Genomic DNA, 25,471 nt, shown 5'->3' with positions numbered 1-25,471 from the left:
TCTCTCTCTCTTTCTCTCTCTCTCTCTCTTGCAATATCTTTGTGACGCCGTCGTTCGTTTTAAGCAGTTTGGAAAACGTTGGTAGGCGAAAATGTTTCTTCTCCTCTTACGGTTTCTCCACGATTTTTCCGTATCATTTATGTGAACTACTACGTCAACATGTCAATACATGTTATATGACTTTTCATCATAGGAAAAATCAATCTTTTCTAACGGGAAAAGGAAATGTTCAATGGTAGGTCAGCCGACGTAGAAAAGAAAAGAAATGTATTCACGAATTTGATGAAAAGAGGAATTCAACGGGACGAAGAAGAAGAAGAAGAGGAAGAAATAGAAGTAGAAGAAGAAGAGGAAGAAATAGAAGTAGAAGAAGAAGTAGAAGAAGAAGAAGTAGACGAAGAAGAAGTAGAAGAAGAAGAAGTAGACGAAGAAGAAGAAGAAGAAGTAGTAGTAGTAGTAGTAGTAGTAGTAGTAGTAGTACATATATACGTAGAAGGAGAGAGAAAAACTCGAACTCGTCGATCGTTTCTTCTTCTCTTCTTCTCTCGTTGCAACCGCAATGGCTAAGAAGATCGCGTGTTTGCCAGAAAGAAAGGTTACTACCGTGCTGTGCACATGTTCCCTCTCTCTCTCTCTCTCTCTCTCTCTCTTTTCTATCAAAAGGTATTTAAATCCTCGACTCTCGGCGCCTCGTAACGCCTCGTCGTAATCTCGTTCGTGGCTAAAGAACTCACTTTTTTTCTTTTATTCTTTATCCTTCTTTCTGTACTACTACTCTTCTTTCTTCTATTTCTTCTTTTCCAGGGATTCCTTCTCTCTCTCTCTCTCTCTCTCTTTCTCTTTTATGTTAACGCGGAATCCTTCTCCTTTCGTTTCTTCGTTCGGTCCACGGTGCATGTATCAGAGAGAGAGAGAGAGGGAGAGAGAGAGAGAGAAAGAGAGAGTCCCGTCGAGTTTCTTCCACCGCACCCCGTGTGCTGCTATTTGCTAATAAGACTCCTTTCAGCGTGCACCTGGCCTTTGGAAAAGACGCCGGCGTGTTTCTCAGTGCCGGCCCGTACAATTCGTGCAATTTAATGCGATCTGAATGCTGGTATTAATTAACAGACGAGTTCCATTTACCAACTCGGAGTCGTCGCACTAGCTACGTATTATTCTTTCTTTCTCCTTTTCCCCCTACTCCTCCCCCTCCTCCTCCTCCTCCTTCTTCTTCTGTTGCCGATTGTGCCTTACACCAACGCGAGATGATCACGACGATGAGTAATCGTAACATAGAAAGAGAAAGATTTTAGAGGAAAGAAGAAGTAGTGAGTGAGAGAGAGAGAGAGTGAGAGAGTGAGGGGGTGGTCGGGCTGGAAGGGTGGCTGGAAATAAGGCTGGGAAAACTTTACCACGCGTTGATCTTTCGTGAAAGAAGGTAGAAATATATACATTAGTACGCGACGTCGTTAGCGCAAAGTGGAATTTCCTTCGAATGGTTATATTCTATACACTATTACATGACGTACTGAAACGTATGCCAATGCACCAATGAATACCTATGTACGTGGAAAACGTTTTCTTTTTTGTTTTTTTGAAGGCTGCTTTACAAAAATTAACTATATATATATGTATATATTTCGATGCTTTCATGAAAGCCGCCAATGTAATTGTGCCTATCATTTGACTTAATATAATCTTACCGACCAGCACCTACCATCCTTCCTTCCTTCCTCCCTCCCTCTCTTCTTCCGATCCCCTAACATCTTCTATAGACAGAGAAAGAGAGAGAGAGAGAGAGTGAGAGAGAGAGAGAGAGTGAGAGAGAGAGAGAGAGAGAAACAAACAAACGTAGCGAATTCCCTCCTACTTATCCCTAGGGATGATTTGACCGAATCCACAGTCACGCAAGGGTGCTTTCAAGGGACACGAAACCTTACTCCTCGTGTTACATTGTATACATGTACATATATAATATATATAGTTGTATGGGAATATGAGCTATGAAAGATGGAATTATTGCTGTTATATATATATATATACATTGCTGTTAGTATATATATATATATATATATATACAGTTACGTATTATACATTCATATACATTGTAGTAGAGTTTTATAAAAGTTTGTAATAATAATATATTGTTGTTTATGTTTTTTTTTTAAACATTTATTTGATAAATAATGAAGACATTTGAAAAAAATATATCGTGTTTATCTAACTCGAAGGTTTTGCCTTCATCGTTACGGCGAGGAAATATGTTTCTCATTAGTGTCTATTGTTTCCACTTTTCTTCTTTTTTTTTTTTTCTGATTCGATCATAACAAGTGGCAATTAACCCTATGCGAGCAATAAGGGTTGCCGGTCAACAGTAGTAGCAGCAGTAGCAGCAGTAGCAGTAACAGTAGCACTAGCATTGATAACGAAACGAAAAATCATAAAGTGGGTAGGACGTTAGGATGCTGGAGAAAGGTGCTGTGGAACCTGCGAAGAAAGGTTCGGTGTGTAGAGAGAGAGAGGGGAATAGAAAGAGTGGGGGGAGGGTGGGAGAATGTGAGAGAGGGAAAGAAAGAGAGAGAGAGAGAGAGTGAGAGAGGAACTCTAAAGAGACGACGCACACGACGGCCAAGCGCTCGTGCCGGTACATTCACGTACACGACGCTGCGTGACGTCACCGCATTGTTAGACGAGCAAGCATTGTAGTCACTATTGTGAGTCTCCGCCATTATTCTAAGACAATCGTCTGACACAATGAGACGGACGGGGAGGATGAGCGAAGCGGCCGATTCTCTCTCTCTCTCTCTCTCTCTCTTTCACCACCCTCTCTCGTTTTCTTTATCTTCCTCTTTTTCCATCTCCCTCTCGTATAAAACGCGCGTATACCGGGTCCACTCTTCGGCCAGTACTTTTGGTATTCTTTTGCATAGTATTGCGAAGTCCATTCCTCTCTCTCTCTCTCTCTCTCCTATTCTTCTTGCATTCCTTCTTTGGGGATCAGCGTCGTGACTCTGCTCTAGCGATACAAAGATATATTGAATGGCAGGAGAAAAGAAGGAAGGAATATGAATAAAGAGATACGAAAAGAAGGATTGGATTCTTTTTATGAATTATTATTTCATTACGATTCGCGTTCGAGTTTTTATAAAATTTATTCCTCCTTCTTTCTCAACTTTGTTACGATTTAATTTAGACATCTATGCGAATGATTTATTCCGATTGGTAGAATAAAACGATCGGAAGTTTGTAAAATAAGTGATACAATGATACAATGTGATCGATTGTAAAACATTCGTAAAGAGGGTTGGTGGTGGAGGGGGGGGAGGTTTCTCGGGAACACGAATCGGACATTTAATCGAATCAATCGTAATTAAACAGTCGTTTTCTATCGAGTATCTGACAGGACGACGACGACGACGACGACGCGTTGGCTGCCTTTGGTCTTCTTGCTTTTCCTTCATTATCTCCCTTTCTCTTTCCCTCTCTCTCTTCAGTAAGCAACCAAGCAACCATCCAACCAAGCAACCAACTAACCACCCATCCACCCTCTCCCTCCCTCCCTCACTCTCTCTCACTTTATCTTTCTCGCGCGTTACCCCTCCCACCTTTCTTCGTGCTTCGTCGTGGAAGTGCAGGGGATGAAAGGAGAACAAGAGAAGTACAGACAATGGATTCGGCTCGCGGCTGTGTTGGTGGTGCTGCATTGTCGCTCGGCATTGTTGCGGCCCGGTTATTGTGTCGCTGTTTTGTGACCGATCGCAAGGTGGCGCGCCTCGTGGGCACGGACGGCGGACCCCCGGCCACGATCGTTAGGCACGTTCGCGATTATTTCGCTGAACGAATGATCGTTCGACGATAAACCAGCTGAGAACGGAAGGGCCGCCTCGAGAAACCTCTCCCTTGAGTAACCGAAAATCTAACTGAAATAACCGAATCGCAGTAGTCTTACTTTTTCGCATAGTTGTTGCATCCAATTTCTCGATAGGACAACAAAATCTTTCGATTTCTGATATAATCAACGCGTGGATTATTTTCCTTTTGGAATAATCTATTGGATAAACAAAAAGAGTAATCCTACCTTTTCTAACGGGTATACTTGGAGGAAAAGAATAAGAGTAATAGTAGTATGGAAAAGGTAACGGTAGCCCGTAGCTGGCCTTCATTGCCACGGAGTTGCTTCCAGGCGCCGTTGAGAAGGCCATTGTGAGAGTCTTGCACCAGGCATTCATGGGAATGAATGTGCCCTCCGGAGCGACACAGTCTCAGATGTAAGACACAAGAAGCATAAAAGAGTTGCCATTATGCGAAGCTTAAATAACAGTTGCGCGCGAGCGAGCTACTCTTCGACGACGACGAAGAAGATGTTGACGAAGACGTCGAATAACGAAACGTCGTTGTCGTCGTCGTCGTCGTCGTCGTCGTCGTATACACCAATGCAGAAGAGTGAGGGGGCAAAGGGGAGGGAAAAAGAAAAGTGCTTGGATTCTGAGCGCCGGCAAATTTCTATGGACCGTTTGTGGTGCTACTCCTGCTTCGCGTGCGGCCACTTCTCTCTTTCCATCTTTCTTTCTTTCTTTCTTTCTTTTACTTCCCCTCGCTATGTTCCTTTCCTCTACGAAAGTTCTTTCATTCTTCTAGCTTACTCCTTCTTCCTCCTTTACTTCTTCGTCTTCTTCGCATTTTCATACGCTTCTTACTCTTCTTCCCTGCCGCATCTTCTTCTTCTTCTTCTTCGCATTTTCTTTCAAACTCTTTAGAGTGCATTCCCCCTCTCTTTATCTCTATCTTTATCTTTTTCTATCTACTGTTGTCAGTAAAATCCGCTTCACGTAGACGAGGACAGGTAGGAGAGTCTCGCGACGCCGTGCCTCGCCGCGAGAAGGTGTTTTATTTTCTTTTTTTTTTATTTGTTACATTTTAAACGTAGAAAACGTGAGTCAATGTTTTGTCGTTTTATTTTGTTGCTTACTGCTGCACCTGTCGCTTCGTATATACGACGATGCCGTTTATTAAAATGCTAATTATCAGGGAGAAAACTCGCTCAATTCGAGGAGAAAAACTTGTATAGAAAAGATTTAATACGAGGGTACCGATGGTTGGACGAGGAAAAGAAAAAAAAAAAAAAGATGATAAAGAGTAGAATACGCGAGAATCCAGAGAAGTGTAGTAGAGGAAAAGAGAGAGAGGAAAAAAAAGGGTGGAAGTGGAACTTCCGTAAGACGATACTCGAGTCGCTCGAGTATCCTCCCCCCCTCTTTTGGCCGTGTCTTTTAACAGTACGGGGGATACTGCGAGAGAATCCGTTCGTCTCGAGTGTAGTACATTTGCAATTTAAACTTTGACTCGAGCATCTTGACACCTTCAGCGTAATTAGAGTGTTATTTGTATGTTCGTATTTTAAAGTACGCTTTCAGTATTTTTTTTTATCCTTCCGATTCTTTTACACTTTTCTTCGCGCTTTAACGTTTAAATTGTTATCGATTAATTTATGCTAATTTCAAAGAATTCAAGATTGAATATTTAACGAGAAGAATTTATATTATAGAGAAAAGAAAACAAATATATTATTTATTGCGTATAATAATTCGAAAGGTGGGAAAATAATCGGTTGGACATATTTTGCAAGGCGGTGTGAGAGAAGCTTAAGTCGAAGCAAGTAGAAACAACAGGTGCACGCCAGACGAGTCGTGTCGGTGGCCCGGGGGGCTGTATCCCTCAACCCCTTGACTCGCAACCCCTCCAGAACTTGCGGTTGTGTCAGGCGTTGGCCTCTGGCATTGCAGTTGGTAGCACGCGTTACTCTCCTCCCTGATCTCTCCTCTGATCCCTTCAGTTTATCCCGCAAAGCGGTTATCCGCCTTTCGCTCTTCTCCCCCGAACATTTTCACTGATCTTTTCGCCTCGGTCAAAAGTTAAGGGCCATCGATCAAATTTTTATCCCATTTTCTTTTCTCTCTCTCTCTCTCCCTCTCTCTCTCTTTCTCTTACAACGTTTATTATATATTTATTTCGAAAAAAAATAATATATACGAATTAGCGTAACATTTGATTAGAAAAAAAAAAAGAAAAATGTTTCTTTCTCTTTTCCAGATACGCAGAAACACGTATATCATTTTATACGAGAGATCGAAACAAACTAGATATCATCTGTCATTTCATCGAAGAATAGAACTTTAAAACGAGTTATTGGCCAACGCCTGGAATAAACCATAGGCGCGCTTGTGTCATTTTTTTCTTTTCCACTCTTAACCGTGTGTATATGGTGCGGATGAGTCGATGGTGTAACGCGGCTGGTGGATCGAGTAGTTGCGCGCGCCCTTATTCGACTCTTTTGTCTAGGCGTCCATTCTCCGGCACATTATCAGGCCTATTGTCCCTCACATTGTTACCCCTACCATGTCGTCTCATTGTTTTGCAATTTCCCCCACTTAACCGATACGACCGCCCTACCAGCAGCAGCATCATCACCAGCAGCATCGCACCACCTCGTCGCGTTTTCTCCTCTTCCGCTTGATGCTCCAACCCCTTGAGCCTCGCCTTTTACCCCTCTAGTGTATCTTTACTCACTCACTCATTCACTCATTCACTCATTATCTTTCTCTTTCTCTTTCTCTCTCTTGCGTGCTTAGGAATTCGTAGGGTTTTCGCGTGCCTCCGAGTGATAACGAGACAATTCTTCGTCCATCCGTCTCCCCCATTTCATTCTATTATTCTAATTTAAAATTGACTATCTTGTAGTAATAGGAATGTAAATCAGGGGTGAATTCGTCATCGACCATACGTCGGATGATAAAACGTTCTTGGATGCTTTTATTTGTTGCGATTTTAGGAAATCGTATATCCCCCTATTCGCGCCAAGTGGTTCATTCAAAGCGTTCCTCCCACGTATATCTCTTTTTCGACAATAGGTGCGTGCTGAACGGAACGAGCCAAATGTATAACGCGAGAAGTATATGGAAGGAGCTTAAAAATGTCGATCCCCCAATGGAAGGAAGGAAGGAAGGAAGGAAGGGGTGTGAGTGTGGGATAGGACGGGGTGGGAGGAAAGGCCGTTTTCTCTCTCTATTTCTCTTTCAGTTTATGTATCGTTCATCGTCGCCTGTATGCAACGGGCGAAGTTTCGAAACGAGTATATTTCAGTCACCGCGGTAACCAGGCAAAACGGATGCCTGGAAAACAATAATTAGGAACGCCCGGTGCGCGAATCCATATAACGTACAGTTGAGAATATATTTCAGAGCTTTCAGCTTTACCCACCCCACCTCACCCACACAACCCACCCCCTCTCGCTCCTCCTTCCCTCCCTTCCTTCAGCGAGCAGCCTCCCAGCCGCGTTGAGAGTACCACCCGCGAATGGAAGCCCTTGGAACTCCGTAAAATAGACAAAAGCCTCACTGCCGAACAACTCGTCTATTCTACTGCGCGGTTACGAGCGAACGAGCTTGAGCGTATAACATATTCGCCTGGATTCTGTTCCTTCTACTCTCTTTCTCTTTCTCTCTCTCTCTCTCTCTCTCTCTTTCCCTTGTCCTCTTTCTCTTTTATTCTTTTTTTTCCTACATCTCTTTTCTCGTTCGCACCCACACTCAATCCCTTATACCTATCCATTCTCTCTTTCCTTTACGCACCAGGACCACTAACGAACACACTCACGTGATAGCTCTTACACCGGGTATCGTCTCATTCTAGTTGCGACAGTTACCAACTTTTAACAGGTTCCTCTCTGTCCAAGGATTACTACTGTTCTCTACGGATAAACGGCTTCCACAGACTCTAGAATTCGTTTTCTCCAGATATTATATTAGCAATGAAGTTTAAATAAAAAAAAAGATAAAATAACATATTTTTCTCATCTAACTTATCATTTCATCATATTATCGATCGAAAATCTTTAGAGTATAGAACGTGGAATGAAATAATTGTATAGATAGGTGTCGGTATACGGAATCGATGGGAAGCAATTAACGCAAATTAGGTGAATTAAACGTTGGATTAAATATGAAGAGTGGGTGGGTGGTAATGTTATATCTATCGATTGCCGAATTATTGCGCCAAACGTCGCACGTTTGGCAATTTTCTCATTCGTTTGTTAGAACGAACAGAAGGAGGAGGAGAGGAAGCTTTACTCGCCGACATCGGGCACGTTCCTCTCTCTCTCTTTCTCTCTCTCTCTCTCTCTCTCTCTCTCTCTCTCTCTCTCTCTCTCTCTCTCATTCCCTAATACGTCGAGTCACGACGTGGCTCGTACGCGCGAATATCGTTCGCCACGATGGAATTATGGGTAATGCTTTTGCGACGACTGCATTCGCGTTATTGCATTACACGTCGTTTGCGTACAAGCACTCTCTCCCTCTCGCTTCACTCCCTCACTCTCTTACTCTAACATACACAGGTACTACTAGCTGGCTAGGGGGTTGACTGAGCGAGAAAGATGGATGTTTGGAGACGTGCGCGCGTGCTCGCCACGTTTCTACACTCACACATGGGAAAGCACGTTTTCGCGAATGCTCTAACCAACACTAAGGACGAAGGAACGAGCTTTTACTCGTACGGACGTAACTCTGGCATCCACCAACATGCGCGAAGGCAAACGAGGATGAGCACAATAGCGAAATACACGTGGTATGCTCGTTCCGTGCGGCACAATAAAGGAACCACCGACATATACCTGTATGATAATGCGAGGAGAAGCGCGTTCACCCTCCTTCCTCCTCCTCCTCCTCCTACATTTCTACCTCTTCCCTATCTCTACCTCAGTACTTCTCTCTTTCTCTTCCTGGAACTGCATCGAGCTTCGGTACATCGTCGACGTTCCTCCTACACCTCTTCCTCTTCCTCCTTCTCCTCCTCCTCCTCTTCCTCCTCCTCCTCTATATGGGCCTTCCATTCTGTCCCGTTCGACGCTTCGCGCTCGATATTGCGTGCTTCGTATGCAGGAAGTTCCTACCATGGAGCCAATGTCAATGACGAGTATCCAGGCGTGAATGCGATGCTACTGATCGAAGAGGACTACTTTCTCTCTCTCTCTCTCTCTCTCTCTCTCACTCTCCCTATTTGTTTTTTTTTACCTCTATTTCTATAGATGTCCCTTTTTGTGCTTTTCCCGATGAATCAATTTCGTACTCGTTGGATAAGCTCGTATCATCATGAACCTATTTTGATTTTATTACGTTAAAAGAGACGAGACGTGTAACTGTTGAAATTTAATTATGGTTAGAATGAATCAACGATCAACGAGGCTCATTCGTAGGAATATAGGTAACAGTTATCGTTAGCCGAACGAGTTTTATCGATATTAAATTAGAAATTTATGAAGTACCTTAACGAGAGGTTATCCGTATTGAAAGGATAATGAATAAATCAAATTTATTTGGACGAAAGTACAAATTAACAAGTAAAATACAAACAAAAAAAATGACACAACATTAGTAATCATCTATAAGATATAACGATATCTATAGATTCATACATTGAATAAATCCAATCAATTATTACATCATAGATAAAGTTTCCACGTAAGTAGAAGAAAGAACCGTGGATTTTATTCGTGAGATCTCGACTTTAGCTTTAGAGGGATGGTTAGAGGAAGTGCTGGTGGAGGGGATGGGGGAGGCTATTAGACGAGGAAAACAAAGAGTCCGTCATATCCTGGAGGAAAGAGAAAGAGGTAGTAGTAGCAGCACCAGCAGCAGCAGGGGCTTTGGAATTACTTTTAACGAGTGTCTCTCCTCGTTGGCGAGCTTATTCGAGGTGACAAATGAATATCGAGGGCCGTCCGCGAATGAATCGGCAAAGTCGATCGTTCGAACGACGACAACGACGACGACAACGGCGACGACGACGACGAACGTAATGTTGAAGGTTCTAGGGGGTTTGGAGGTTGGGGGTGGTGGGTTTTGAAGAGAAGGTGGCTTTTCGGGGCGGCACGGTGGTTATGCCGGTAGTGGTGTGGTAACAATGGCTCGCCGCGGTGGTGGTCGGCACAATGCCGGCTTGCCTGACTTCTTTGCGTGTCAAATGACTGAAAAGCCGTGGGGAGTGCACGACGCCACCACTGCCACCACCGCCACAACCACCACCACCACCATCACCACCACAGGCACCAGGAACGAACTGTGCTAGAGATGGCAAAGAGGTGGACTCGCAGGGGTTGCAGGAGGAAAAAGGGGTAGCGCTACCGGAGAAGAAGGAGGAGGAGGAGGAGGAGGAGGCGGAGGCGGAGGCGGAGGCGGAGGAAGAGGGCTGGAGGAGAGGGAGGAACACGGTGGTATGAAAGGCGCGCTTTGTTTGGAAACAATGCCGATACTCTGCTACATCCTCATCTCCATTCTTCGCCTTGACGCAGTGCCGCTCCGAAAAGGGTTGCCTTTATTCATCCCTGATTAAAGTTATAGGTTATTTTCGCTCTGTTTCGCCGGGAAATCCGTCCTCCCGAGAGTCTCTAGTCTATGCCCTTTTCGTCGCGATCGTGCTTTTCGTACTTCTCTCTCTTTTTTGTTTTTTTTTTGTGTGTCTTTCTTTCTCCCTTGTGTTCATTCTTTCGTTCGATGTACTTTAAACTCTTCGAGCGATCTACTACGTTGATTTTCATCTTTTCTTTCTTTTCTTTTCCTTTTTTTCTTTTTTTTTCCCCTTGCAAAACCGAACAAAGTGAACGTTCGATATGTCGGATAGATGATAATTGCGAAAAAGGGGTATCTTCGAAATGTCAAATATGCGATAGGAGCGGGGAGGGGGGAGTCGTTTAATTAGGGCAACGTCGAATCGAAGCATTGAGTTTCGACTTAATTCGGCAAAGCACGTTCCACGTCATATCCTCGTGGGTAGACTTTGTCCAACGAACGAACCATCCTATTATCCTGTCCGCGCTTTTCCCCGCGTGCTTTCCGGCTTGTAAAAGAAGAGAGCAATGGATGGGGTGGTAAGAGGAGGGTTGGAAGGGAGCAAGGGAGGAAGAGTCGTTCGGTCGCGGGGAGAGACGTCGTCGAAGGAAAGCTCATAACAAACTATTGAAAAGCCGACGAATGAAAAATCAATGGCGAATGGTGGTGGTGGTAGTGGTGGTGGTGCTGGTGGTGGTGGTGGTGGTGGTGGTGGGCACGAGCCGGACCGGACCAGGGACGGATATATACAGGGTGGTCGGGGGTGGTTTGGTGAATGGAATATTATTGGGGCATCCTTTCACGCGGACTCGACGGAAGCTAGAAGACCTCATCTGGCGGGCTGTATGGATGCCGTTCGCCCCGGCAATGCCGCCTATTGAACCGTCCTTTATACATACATACATATATGTATACCTAGCGAACTCCGTTAGTAAATACTAATACGCGGGTGTTCTTGTACGCACGCTTCGTAAGTGTGTACACGCGCCATCTTCGAGTGTGCCAGGGGGTTACGTTGGAAGGCACCCCAATACATACAGGTGTGCATCAACTATGGTTGAATGTGGGTGAACGCGTAACTCGCGTTGCCTGCATCATTCGTGTTAGCAGCACGTACACGAACGTATCCGAACCTGTGTCGGATTCGTCGCGCGTACGTGTGGGTTCTTACATTTCATGATTTATCACGCAGCTTTCAGCGGGCCTCAAAGCGCCCTGAAAGCGCGCAGATTGATAAAAGAAATAATAGAGGACGCGAAATAGAGGGACTCGATCAGATAGGAGAAGAGAGCGCGAGGAGAAGGGTGCCACCACCACCACCACTAACCACTACCGAGGGTTGGATTTGGCACGAAGCAGAGAAACGACGACGATGACTAGGAGTTGGAGAAGCAAAAGGAACAGGAGGGTTATAAGGATTCTCTCTCCGTCCCTTCAAACAGAAACCCTCCTCCATCCTTCCGATTCGTTTTTTTTCTCTTTTGCTCGCGAACACACGCGACACAAGTTGTACTTCCACTTTTTGCTAACGTTCTACGATAAACGTTTCCCTTCCTTTTTATTTATTTTTTCCCCTACATATGCTCCAGTGAATTTAATTCGATTTCTCCATGAGATATATATATACTCTTTGCTTTTAAAGATTTATAATTTATATATTTCATATGCCAATGCGTGTATTATTAAACGAAGTTAAAAAAATCTAATCTAATCTAATCTAATCAAAGACGATACACTTTAGTGGCGGTTAGAAAGAAGACAAAAATTTGGATAGGGGTTGGACGAAGCGATAGGGTAAGGAGGGGGTGGTCGAGAAACGATAGAAAGTTGCAAATGGGATGAAAGCGTAGGCGAGAGATGGCAAGGGACGCGGAGAAAGACAAAAGGGGGAGGTAGAGAGAACTGTGAATCTCGTGGCAGCATTGTCACTCCATTCGCTGGGGTTGCAAAGTCGGGGGCGGTTCCGACGCCACCACCACTGAGCATAGTTACCACCACCACTAGGAACATCGCTCCCTACCACCACTACCATTATCTACTACTACCTCTACCATCACCACTTTCAGCTTCGTCCGCGACCAACACCGCCAACGCCAACGCCAACGCCAACCCCACAAGCTAATCTTGTTTTACTGCCACCTTCCGGATTCTCCTCTACCGAATCGACCGAAGCAGTTAATTACTCGTTAATTTACTCTTTCATCGCGTTATAATAATTCTCGGTGTATATCGATAACTCGGCATTGGCTGTCGATATTTGTATTGCCATTCCATGTCGATACTAGTTGTTGTACTTTGTGCAAGTATTCGAGATCGTTTCGAAGGATAATAATGTTTTCTTAACAAACAGATTCATTCGAGAAAAGATGTTTTTTTTATTTTTATTTTTAATTCAATTCTTTCGTTTCATATATTTAACGAAGCAATAGGATCATTGAATTATAATAGGTAAAATAATGTAATAACGATATGACGAATAATTGATAAAGTTTGTTTTTATTTGTTCACATTAAGATACCTTAAGAATAATTATGAATAGATTTTGAAGCTTGAGTATGAATATAGTATTTCACTTGTGTGTCTAACATCATGCTTATTGTAAGCTATTCCGCAAGAGGATTCACCCTCCGTATCATTTTAACGGCAATAAAATTTTTAATCCCTTATGCTAGGGAAGAAGGAAGGAAGGGTCTTCTTCGTTTGGTATGGAACGACGAGGAGGGTGACTTTGTACTTCTTGCATTATATAGTCATCAACCCCTTCATTGGGGGTAGTCATAACGCGTTCCAGAAGGGTTCGATTTGAACGAGCGATTTATCATTACCCCGATAACCAAACAACGATAAGGCGCTCGCGAACCAACCATCCCCGTTTCTATATACCGGGAAGTAGGGATGTATGATTTACTATTTCCTCAGCGCATCTGTTCGCTCAATTAACACCATACCGATGCCATTTCGAAGATATCGGTGAAAGGTCGTCAGGAAAAGCGGTCAAACGTATCTAACATAAGTCTGTCTGACTATCCCCCAAACTATTTTCTATACTTATCTCACAAAATAAAAAAATAATATACATTTTATACATATTTCTTATGCATAAATCAAATATCTTGCAATCTTAATTGAATCAAGAGTATCTGTCTTCGGTAAGAGATTTAATTAGGAAAAATAAAAAATCATGTTAATAAATAAATCATTCCCATAGATTTTATGCACGAGAATGTAAACATATCCCAGAGGCATTTGACCGACTGGATTAAAAAAAAAAACAAAAGAAAGAAAGCGAGAGGTCGACGTTTGGCACGTGCTCGTTTGGGGTAGCATTTTCGTCGAGGTGGGTGAGTGTAAAGTAAAAGTCGTTTAAATAATGGGGGCTGGTGGTCGTGGCGTATTTTTGGGAAGAATTTGTGTGCGAGCTAGCTGCTCTAGTATGTTGCGGTACAAGTGGTGTTGCTAGTGTTAGTGGTGTTGGTGGTCCGTATTGGTAGAAGAGGCACGTGCTTCGTAGAGTGCTTACGCAGGCACAGCATATTGTTCAGTCAGGCTCCGAGGAGGAGAGAAGCGTTAGAGCCCGAGGCAGGCAAACTAAAACGGGGGTGGTGGTGGTGGTGGTGGTGGTTGTGGTGGTTATTCAGGGGCGTGGAGTCGAGCGGATGATGCGTGCACTACGATCTACCCTTTCACACGATGACAACGACAATCAGAAAAAAAAAACAACAAATTTTTCCGATCTTCTTTTTTACCCCCATTTTTTCTTTTTTCTTTTTTCATTTTTTTTTTTTATATATTTCCCTTTTATCCTTTTTTTCCGTTCTTAACATGTATCGATCACATCATCGTTCGCTCGCGGATTGTTTGTCTTTTGGAATGTATTGTCCCCGGGGGTTGTTTTATTTTATACATAAAATTGCATATATATATTTGTTTGATTATTTATATTATATAAAATTGATATTATTTCAAAACATTTGTTTGTAAAAATTATTACACGAATCGCATTGAAAATATGAAAATAATTGTTTAATTTTCTATAACTAGAGGAAAATTTCTAACCGCGTTCGAGGTCGCGAGTTTGCAGTAACACGCAGTAGTAGTTCGACCATCCTGAATAATCCATTCGTAGGGGAAAATACGAAGGAAGATGGTGCACAATAGCCAGCCGCGTCTATTCGTTTACTATCTTGGCTATCTTCCTCCCTCTCTTTGTCGCATGGACCGCTCATTGTGACCGCGAAGCGGCATAGTCAGCTATTATGTTTATTAAGTTGGCAGGAGTAAAGACGAGGTTGGTAGTTGTATTTGATATGGTTATAGTGGTGGTAGGGGTGGGGTGGGGGTGGGGGTGCTTTTGATAGTAAAAGAGGAAGAGAGAAGAAGAAAGAAAGGAGGGTGGACGATGGGTGGGCGAGGTAGGGTGGTGGTAGTAGTAGTAGTAGGTGGGGGTAGAGAATATTCGTATAGTACATACGTGCAAAGTGTCGAGAGAAAAAGAAAGAATGAGAAAGAGAAAGAGAGAGAGAGAGAGAGAGAAAGAAAGAGATAGAAGTATATAGAAGAACGGAACAGTAGATGAGAGAAGTCAGTTATGGGCAAGAGAGAAGGTGAAAGAGGGTTGGATGGTTTAGAAGCAAGCAGGGGTGTATTGTTCCGAGCATTGTCTGCCCCATTGTGTGACATCACGGCCCGATAACTGCCGATAAGGCTGTACCAGTGGTTTCTCGTTGGTGTGCGTATACCCCTCTCTTTCTCTCTTTATTCCTATACGCGTGCACGTGCTTTAAATCCGACAAGTGCATTCTTATGTGTGCTGCGACTTACACGAAGAAAGAATAAAAAAAAAAGAAAGGAAAAGGAAAGGAAAGGAAAGGAAGAAGATGAAGGAAAAGAGATATAAAGATATAAAAGAAATATAATGTATGTATAAGCTATCGAACCTCGTGCTTGTGACAGCAACGACGACGACCAACTACGAAAGACGAAGACGAGTAAAAAAAAAAGAAAAAAGGGAGGTCAAGAGTGTTCTCCCTTAAATTTTCTTTTTTTTTTTTTTTCTTAACGACGTACCCTCTTCCATATCGTTTTCTATCTTTTTTTTTATCAGGATTCAGATCATCGTTTAATCGTCAAATATAACATTTATTTTTCACCTTTTTATCAACGTCTCGTTACGATGAACGGATCAATCCTGTTCTATTACATACGTTATGTTACACTAAGTAATATTAAATAAAAAAAGAAACATAAAAAATACATACTTTCGGGGGTAACTCTAATGTTTGAAGATTAGTATACTTATATTAGTAATAAATTGATACGAATCCTTCTCCGTATGTGTTTGGTACATTTATTTCAAATATACCATAATCGAGAGAGATTTCAAACGTCGCGCATAATTTTATACTCAATATATATATATATATATATATATTTATTTGTATGCATACATAGATACATACGTGTAGATATATATATTTCTAACATAAGTATAATATTTCCAAGCGTGTTCATATACTTAATACCTGGTCTCATTAGGACGCGATTTCTGTTCCAGGTGCTCGAGTCTCAGAAGCTCTGCGGCGCGGTAAGTGGCACTTTTGCCCTTTTCATAGCAGACGTTGCCCGCGGGTGAGTAAGCGCTTAAATTCGTGTGCTACCGACCGTTCAGGATATAGAAAAAAAGAACATGGAGGTGGACTGTGACGGAAAAGAGAACGTTATCGAGAAGAAAGCAGTTCCAACCAACCAACCCCCCTTCTTCCTCGTTTCTTTTATTCTCTTTTTTTCCTTTCCTCTCTCTCTCTCTCTCTCTCTTTCTCTCTTTCTCTCCAATCTTTTCTAGCATTTCCGCGTAAACCTTGACATCCGTGCTGCACGCGGACGTAACGCTCGTTTCTTTCTTCCGCTTTCGTTGAATGATTATCTAAACCTACTATGAGCTAGAGGTTTTTCTTTCCCTCCCCTCAAACGATATGAATAACAATCGAAAACTATTTCGAACGGATGAAACGCGAGCGCGTGCAATGCCCATATAAACACGCGCACACACGTGTGTGTGTGCGTGTGTATCTATGTGTATACGATGCTTTTTACAAGCGTCCACATTTTTATGTTAATCGGCCAATCGAGCGAGCGAGCGGAACGCCCCCGCCAACTTTTTGGCTCCCCATTTATTATGGTGCGAGCCGAAACTCTCACCGTTTCAATTTGTTCCGCGAGAAACGAACGAGGATAAGAGGGGGGAAGCGGGGTTATTGGACAAAGAGAAAGAGAATAGACACCAGGGGTTGTCTGTCTTTTTTTTTCCTTTTCTTTTATATTTTTTTTTTTCTGCTCGGCAAGATTTTTTTCCAGGGTAATGGGAGCAGCAAACATTAGGGTGTTTCGAGTTTACGTGTTAGGAAACTTTTATGTATGAACGAAAGTGTGTCCCTTATGATTAATAATACTCTTATGAACTATGCGATATCGTGTGTTATAAGATTGTCTCTTAGCCATGTATGCGAACTATGTATTCACATCGAATGTTTCAAAAATGGGGACGATGGTTCAATTCCTTTCCACGGATTCATTCGTTTTACACTTTTCTTTTTCCTACATTTTGCGACGAATTGTATTGGCCAGAAAAATAGAAAAAGAAAATAAAAAAATAAAGTACGGGGAATGGGGGGACGGGGGTCCTAGTATATTCTCGTACAAAATGTAAATTTCTTTTTACATCGAAGCAACTTCGGTCGTGTTACGGTTTGGTGGTATCAGCGCGAGTTTTAATTTCAGTACGAAGAAAAGCATTTGAATGCCTTCACCCCTTCCCCCTTATCATCCCCCTCTAGAAGTATGCTCGGCTGGTCACTTATTCACTATGCCATTCAAACGTGGATTTCTTCTTTGGCGTGTCTGCTGCTGTCGGTTGGTTCCTTCTTTCTTCTTTACTCTTTCTTCCTTTATTTATTTATTTCTTTCTATCTATCTTTCATTCTGTTTCTCTTTCTTCTAACGCAGGCCCGTTAGTCGGCATAGAAACTAAAGCCGATCGTCGAATTCTCCTTCTGTAAGTTACAACATCCCATCCCCCCGTTCGTGTATTAGGTTTGCTATATTATCATCTACACATAGTTAGATATATATGTATATAGATACACATTGGTAAAATGGTTGAATGTAAATGCGCATTAAACTAACGCGCACGTGCGATCCTTCGCTTCCATCATTCGAAATCGCTCGTCTTAAGGGCATCATGCTTGTTGCCGGTAGAGAACGTCTATACGAAAGAAAGAGAGAGATAGAGTGAGTGAGTGAGTGAGTGAGTGGGAGTGCGAGAAAGGCGAAAAGAGATAAAGAAGGAGAGGTGGGGAGAGGGGGGGGTGTAAGAGAGTGAGATAGAAAGAGAGAGATAGAGAGAGAGAGAGGTGCGGCAAGCCGTTTTGTGCGCGCCGCGCAAAAGATGCCTTTGAATCCTTAATTCCCTTTGAAACTCTCATTCTGGCAGCAAAATGGCGAGAACGAGCCGTATTCTTCGGCTGAATGACGTATTGAGCGAGTTTTGTATGCCGTTGCGTCCGCGTATGGCTCATCCACGGCCCATACTCGCTTATACGATACGTAATACGTTCTTTATTTTCTACGTTAGTCGATGTTTCACCAAGTAGGAAGGTGCCACTGCCCTTTCTTTCTATCTCCCTATCTCTTTCTTTCTCTCGCACCATTTTTCCTATTTCTTTCTATTTCTTTGCTTTTCTTTCATCTTTCCCTACTTTCCCCTGCTTTTTTGTTTTCTCCCATTTTTTTTTTTTTTTTTTTTGCGGAGATATGCATTCGCGTTCTTCTTCTTCCACTTTTAAGGCGATAATTCAACAGCAGAGGTGTTTACGGTTCATGTTGTAAACATATATATATTTATATAAAATTCTTTGACGATGCATCGCTACGCGAGAACGAAATTTCTTCGAAATCTATCGACTAAATTAAAAATTATTCGAATTCCTTAGCAAGTATTGTTGCATTTTATATTTGCATAGTCGTATTATTATTTTATTATTCTTTATTAAACAGTGCTCGATGACCATTTCGCGATGAGAAGGAAAAAAGAAAAGAAAAAGGAATACTTTGAAAAACGTATTGAAATATATTTATTAGGAGTATAAAGAAGAAAACGTGGCACGATAAGATAGAATGCAAGGAAGTATACTATAACTGAACAAAAAGAGACACTTTCGTTAGTATAGTGCGTAGTAGCTTGCTAGAAAGTTATGTTAGCTATTCGGCCAGAAGAATAAGGGGGAAAAGTAAGAGCAAGAAAAAGTACAAGAAGAAAAAGAAGAAGAAAAAGAAGAGAAAGAAAAGAAAGAAAGAAAGAAAAGGAAGACGAAGTTCACATTATCGGGCAGCTTTCTTGCGGATACAATTTCCCAACACAATTTTCTTTTCAGTCGAATCCACCGTCCGCGTTGGGCGGTGGAAGTGGGTGGCAAATGGCAAAGTGAGAGAGTTAGATAAAAAGAGAGAGAGAGGGAGAGAGAGAAGGAGAAGGAGAAGGAGTAAGCGAGCGAGGGGGTGGATGGCGGCAAAGATGGAGGGAGAGTAGTGCAGCCCATATTCGTGCATTGTGGCACGTTCCATCGCGTTCTCAACTGAACTGAACTCGACTCAACAGTGGAGGACACAATGGGCGGTATGAATAAGTATAACAGACAGACACCGGTACAGACAGACACAGGTAGCTCGGGCCGCAGTATGTGAATGAGGAACCCATTTGATAACACGCCTCCACAGCCACCCAGGTCCATTGTGTCGCTTCCTATTCAGCTGCTCTATGCCCTCTCCTCCTCCTCTCCCCATTCCCTCTGACTCCTGTGGCCCACCCCTCCATCACCACCACCTCCACCTTCTTCTCCCCCAACTCCTACTCCCCCACCCTCCTTTCTCCCTTCTTTTCCTTCGATATCACCGCGAAAATCTTGTCCTATCTTGTCCTATGTTCGTCGCGCGTTACGCACACACGTTGGTCTCTAGGAAAAATAGCCTGAACGCGTCCGATCCTAAGATCCGAAGGCATTTCCATGGAACAATCGCAAAAAGATAAGTGAAGATACGTATAATGCGTATTTGAATGTGTGCATGTACGATGAAGAGAAAATTTCGAAGGATACCGCTCGTTTCCCGTTGGACTCGGTGCAGTTCATCTCTCCGCACCACACCGCACCGCACCGCACCGCATTGCATTGCATCGCATCGCATCGCATCGCATCGCATCACGACGATGTGGCTGCACCATCTATATATTTACGTGAGTGTGTGTGTGTGTGTGTAGCTTGTACATCGGCTACCGACAACAATGAGCCAGAGACAAAGGCTACGTACAATGCTGATGTTGAACTCGACTGATTTCGACGATTTTTGGCCTTTGCATGTGCATCGCGCGTTACTCGACAATGATTCCCGCATACGTAATCATCGCTATGGGCACGCTACTACCCTGGTGCACTCACGAAACAGTGGTTCTCACTTCTATCTATTCATCCTATACCTCCCTCCTCCCCTCCTTCTTTCTTCTTCATCTTCTCTCTCTCTCTCTCTCTCTCTTTCTCTCTTTCTTTCTTTTGATCTATCAAAGTGTCATCGAGTTCAAGAATATGATGAAAGGGGGGTAGTAGAATTGACACAAAGGCTTGAATTTTATTTGTTTGAACGGGATTAAGTAAATACGAATATCAATGGGACGTATTAATATGAACAATGTAATCTTCCATTTGGATTCAAGGATAGGCTAAATAGAAAGCACAACGGTTAGAATAGGTGACCCGCACAAATACATCATAACCTGGCATAGTCGACGATGAGACCGGATGGTAATTTCGAGCCGTTCATTCATTTAAATACCACCGTGGCGGCCGATAATAATTGTAAGCTATCGCTGATATACGCGTTCGTTCATTGTCGTTCCATTTGACACGGTATTGCATTCTCTCGATCGTCAAGAGGAAAATTCTCTTAATCACAAAATTATAATGTTATAATTATCTCCAATACGAGATAATTATAATATATTATCCGCGATAATGATAGATAGATAGAGAGAGAGAGAGAGAGTGGGTGATAGGGGAAGAGGAGTTTTCTTCCTTCAATGTTGAATATTGGAAACAAATTACTCCTAATTAAAAAATTCAATAACATTTATCATTTTCTACAATAAAAGATAAATACATGGATTTATATAATATTGTTTAGTAATTTATAATTAATAATTGTATATATATACACAGAATTCGTTTGGTTTCAATTATTCCGTTGCTAAATTGAAATTTCATTTTTCGTTAATTTATTTTTTCCTTAAATTTCATTTTTTGTAAAGATAAATCTTTTAATTTTCTTATACATAACTTTTAATTAATATTGAAATGAATTTTCGGCGGCAATGTATACAGGCGGTGCGAAATGTATGTTGACACGCTTCAAAAATATTTATTTCTTATGAAAAACAATCTGTTTATATCTTTTGTCTATTTCTTGTTCGCGTATTTGTCTATTATTTATTTCTTCGTGTCTCAACGTGTTTAGTTTGAATCTGACGGTCGTAGGAGGCAGACATATAACTGTAAGTACGTTTAAGAAGTTCGCGCAGTATGTAAGTTGACAAATACTTATTTTTATTAATATATTTTCATAATATATATATATATATATATATATATACCGTATGTATTTTCCGATAAAGAGAAAGTTTATTTTTTTTTCAATGTTTTGTACGCGTCATCGTTAAAAATAGTTAACTTTGTTATCGTTGGTTCTTCGATATGATTTGAGAAATATCGAAGACAAGTTAGCAGAAGGAGAAGACCTTCGATCTTTCGCAAAGTACACGTTGCATTCGCTTCCGTTCAATGATTTCAAACCGACGTAATCTTTCTCGAGGTTGAAGACAAGTTTCTGTTAGTGAAAGAGATCCCGAGATAGAAAGATATTCAATCTACCTGTTCAATTTTTATTAAGTTATCATTAATATTATATGAATATATTACACATTTAATTCTTTTTTTTTTTACTAAATTATTTTATTTTTAAGATTCGCTATTTTTTATCAGTTAATTGTGATGACCTATTTCAAAAGTGTGTATTCAAATTATGTCGCAAAAATGAAACGATAATACAAAATTATTGTATTTTTTCAGTGAGGTGTATACTTGTCAATCACAGTTAACTGGTTAAACTATAACGATGTCCAACAATGTCCCTTCAACTCAAACCCTATTTAATCAATTCCACGTTAAAATTGGATACTTCCAAGATAAACCCTGGACTCGAACTTCAATCTTTCATTTCTGTTGAGTGATTACTCACGATTATTAATCTATTCAGATATCTCGTTAAATATCAATCTTTCCCGATGAATATCCATCTAAAATTTGAAATTGAAATTGTAAGAAATCTTGTCCATTTACACGTCAGATCATTTTTACAATGTAACTTTTGTTAATTACATTATTATACAATAATAATAATAATAATACAATTTCAAATCGAATCGTGTGCATTATTGAATTATAATAAAGATAGATAATTAAGGAAAAGAAACATATAAAAAAAGAAAAAAAAAAAAGAAATGGAAGATATTAGTTTTCGTGAAGTTTTCTTTCGTTGATCTTTTAACAATCGTTGATCGGCAAAAGCAGGAAACTCGATCGATTGAGCACCCCTGACCGCACCTGAATAGATACATTGTGCCGGGGCTGCCTATTGACGGGCAATTGTTCTCTCAACAATAACAACAATATCTGAATAGTCGTCGTGCACATCTCTCGCGCACTGTGCACGCACCTATGCGCTCGCGTTCACGCGTTTTCGAACGCACGCGTGTATATCCTCCTCCTCTGCGTTTGTGTACGATCATCTCTCTCTCTCTCTCTTTCTCTTTCTATCTATCTATCTATCTATCTATCTATCTATCTCTATCTTTTCAATAAAGTCCCTTTCACATCGAAGGGACATGCCTAAACTGTTATCGAATGCAACTGAATGTATATGCAAGTATTTGTGATTTTTTTTCCCCTGACAAACATCTTTGATGTTCGTATGCACGTGTCAATGTACGTTCTCGTTAATTGTCTCTTCTTAGATAATTGAATCAAATCTTAGAGAAATTTTTTTGTAACTATTTAAACTTCATGTTTATATATATATAATTGGTGATAGAGATAATGTGATATTTTCATGAATGAATATTCTATTGGGGTTTAACAATAATTATTAGTATTATTTATTACATTATACTGTCATCGACTATAGTCACATTAAACTTTGATATACATTGTCGTTAATATATATATATATTAGATATTATAGAATATAAACATAAGTACATATAATAAACTTGTTTTCTAACATGCATAGAATACGTAATATGTACGTCCTACGCGTTGGTATAAATTTATGCGTATAAAGAAACATTCAATAACTAATTAAATTGACTTATTAAATCTCATACGGTTTTGGGGGGGGGGAGGTATCTGTTAGATCGTAATTATTGCCGATATAATATGAGGAAAGGAAAAATAAAATGTTCTTTGAAAAAGTGAATAGTCCAAATACTATGTATAGATATTGTAAAAAATGCAGTAGTGCATGGATTGATTTACCGCGTGATCAAAAGAAGAAAAAAAATATGTATATATTAAAAAATATAAATTTATACCCACGCGATCAAATTAAATGTAATTGTAATCAAAAAATAGGCTTCTTAGTTAAACTTCCAATGAAGTTTCTATTACAATTGACCCTGGGACATTTACAATATTTTTTTTAATTACGATTTATTATAAAACGTATTGACAATATAGTAATGACTAATGTAGTATGCACCAATAAGTGTATCGATATTTCCAATAAGTATGTTTCATCTTGATCAATTTAAATATGTAATATAATAATCTTGATTTATAGCATTTAATTGTTCGAAATATTTAATACGTTGTTGAAATATTTCAGATATCAACGTTATACAACTGTTTTCGTTCAAATTCGTTCACACACATGCGTGTTTTAATATTAATATAAATTATTTCATTCTACAGAGTGAAATCAAAAGGCTAATAATAGATTAATAATAATAAACGATATTTTGCAAATTACCCTTTTAAATAGGTTGATTTGAAAAAATATATTAGCCTAATGTATTATATGAAAAAGAATAAATTTATTATTGAAAGTACTTAAATACTTTTTAGACTCATCTAAGAAAATTTGATTCATCAAAAAATCTTTTGATTTATCGAAGAACATTCTAACCACTCTGTAAAAAATATTGTAACTAATTAGGAAGATATCTTTTGTTAAAAAGATATAAGGGGATGCATTCATAATTCACACCATCATTCGAACATATAAACTAACAAAACCTATTTTTCTTTTTCTCATGCTTTCAATCTTCTTTTCTCTCTCAGTCCTTAATTTATTACAATTAACAATAAGACTAACAATATTTTGTAGGCTTTACAACATAGCTGCTACCAAACAGATTTAAAACGTTCACGATGAGTTGAACCATCGGGTGGTACATTCATGGTAAAGAAATTCAGACCCCATCGTGAACATGTTAAATATTGTAAATTTATTTATTTTTTTTCTCTTTTTTGGGGAATTTTTTACTGATTTAATCTCTCCGATATATTTATATTAACTTACAGTAGATTAATTCTTGACTAAAACTACGTAGCTGCTAAGAAAAAATTGTACACGTTGTTTAAATTAAATGTAACTGTTAAAAACAGTTTGAAATGTTGACAATCAATGTTTCGAAAAACTGTAATATAATTTAATTTTTTTTTTTGTCTTATTAATTAAGACATATACTCTATCATTATCTTCTCACTGTATTTTTTATTTAAAAATTTACATCATAACTAAAACAAGATCTTTTTGTTTAAATCTTTACTATGTTGCCACTCACAAGTAAGCAGCCTTGAATATTATAAACAAATTCCTTGAAAGATCTGTCAGTAATCGTGTGATCTTATAGACATTAAATCTATTCTATAATTCTAACAGAGTTTATGCTTTACACAGTGGTTGTTAACAAACAGTTTTTAATACTGAAAATTTATTATAGCATACATTATTATTACTGTTCCGTTAAAACTATAATTTAAAAAAAAAAAAGGAAAAATGTCTATATAAAATTGATAAGTTTTTTGAGTTTACATCGTAGTCGTTAAAAAATCGGGTTACGTTGTAAGTACAAAGAAACCTTTTGGTTAGCATCGAAGATTGTTTTAGTTATTTAGTTTTTTTTTAAACTAAAACGATGAGTCTTAACATACAGTTTTAATTTTTTTTTTTTTATCGTTATCAATAACAAAACTTTTACATTATCTTAGTTAAATAATGCCGTAACTTATTACAATCTTATAATATATCGTTAATTTCAATTCAATAATAATGTATTGAGATTTGCATGATTCATACGATCAGTATACTGTCCAATCGCACATCTCTCAATTTTCATCCGACAATTGTTGAAAAGCTACATTGCGAATCATGGTTTCACTTATTGTATTATATAAAAAAAAAATATGCATATATCGTACATGTTTTCTATTTTAATTATTTTATCTATATATATATATATATATATATACGTATATATATATAAATATATATATATATATATATATTTATACAAATAGCAGGGTTTATCAAGGGTTTCTGTATAGGCCAAAAGTTCTTAAACATTTACACGATTTAATTATTCATTCTCGAGTCTCTTCGTGATAAGTTATTTTTAGTTTGAAATTTTTATTCGACATTTTATATTTATTGATCATTTTATTGTTTTATTTCTCTTTCATTTGATTTTGTTCTTTCTCATTTTAATTGTTGTAATTTTTTTTTTGGACTTATTTGTATTTATTTCAGATTTTTCTATTATTTCTTTTCCCCTTCCAATTCATTAATTTTTCAATCCGAGATGAGAATGAGCAATTAATTTTAAAAATATTTCAGGTGTTCTTAACCAACATTCAAAAACTCTTACAATTAGAGCATTCTGTACAATTTTTTTCAACATATTCAAATTAATTAATTATTTTATTTATATATTAATACTTGTTATCATATAT

At 39.6% G+C, this 25,471-nt stretch overlaps 2 protein-coding genes across 2 annotated transcripts in view; one reads left to right on the top strand and one right to left on the bottom strand.

Moving 5' to 3' along the window:
• Positions 1 to 25,471, top strand: part of LOC106783825 (transcription factor SOX-2-like) — a gene marked incomplete at its 3' end in the record, with an annotated part of 217,471 nt that overhangs the window by 11,355 nt on the left and 180,645 nt on the right. The window contains 1 exon segment of the mRNA XM_014742725.1: positions 15,916 to 15,945.
• The window catches only part of LOC106783818, a 3,705-nt gene continuing 3,536 nt past the window's right edge, over positions 25,303 to 25,471 (bottom strand). The window contains exon 4 of the mRNA XM_014742713.1: positions 25,303 to 25,398. Within this exon, the coding sequence (XP_014598199.1) occupies positions 25,303 to 25,398 (96 nt within the window). The remainder of the gene's footprint in view (positions 25,399 to 25,471) is intronic.

Source organism: Polistes canadensis, unplaced genomic scaffold, assembly GCF_001313835.1.
Source record: "Polistes canadensis isolate GaletaPanama2010 unplaced genomic scaffold, ASM131383v1 scaffold_26, whole genome shotgun sequence".
Taxonomy (NCBI): domain Eukaryota; kingdom Metazoa; phylum Arthropoda; class Insecta; order Hymenoptera; family Vespidae; genus Polistes; species Polistes canadensis.
This window is presented reverse-complemented; position numbering and strand designations above follow the sequence as displayed.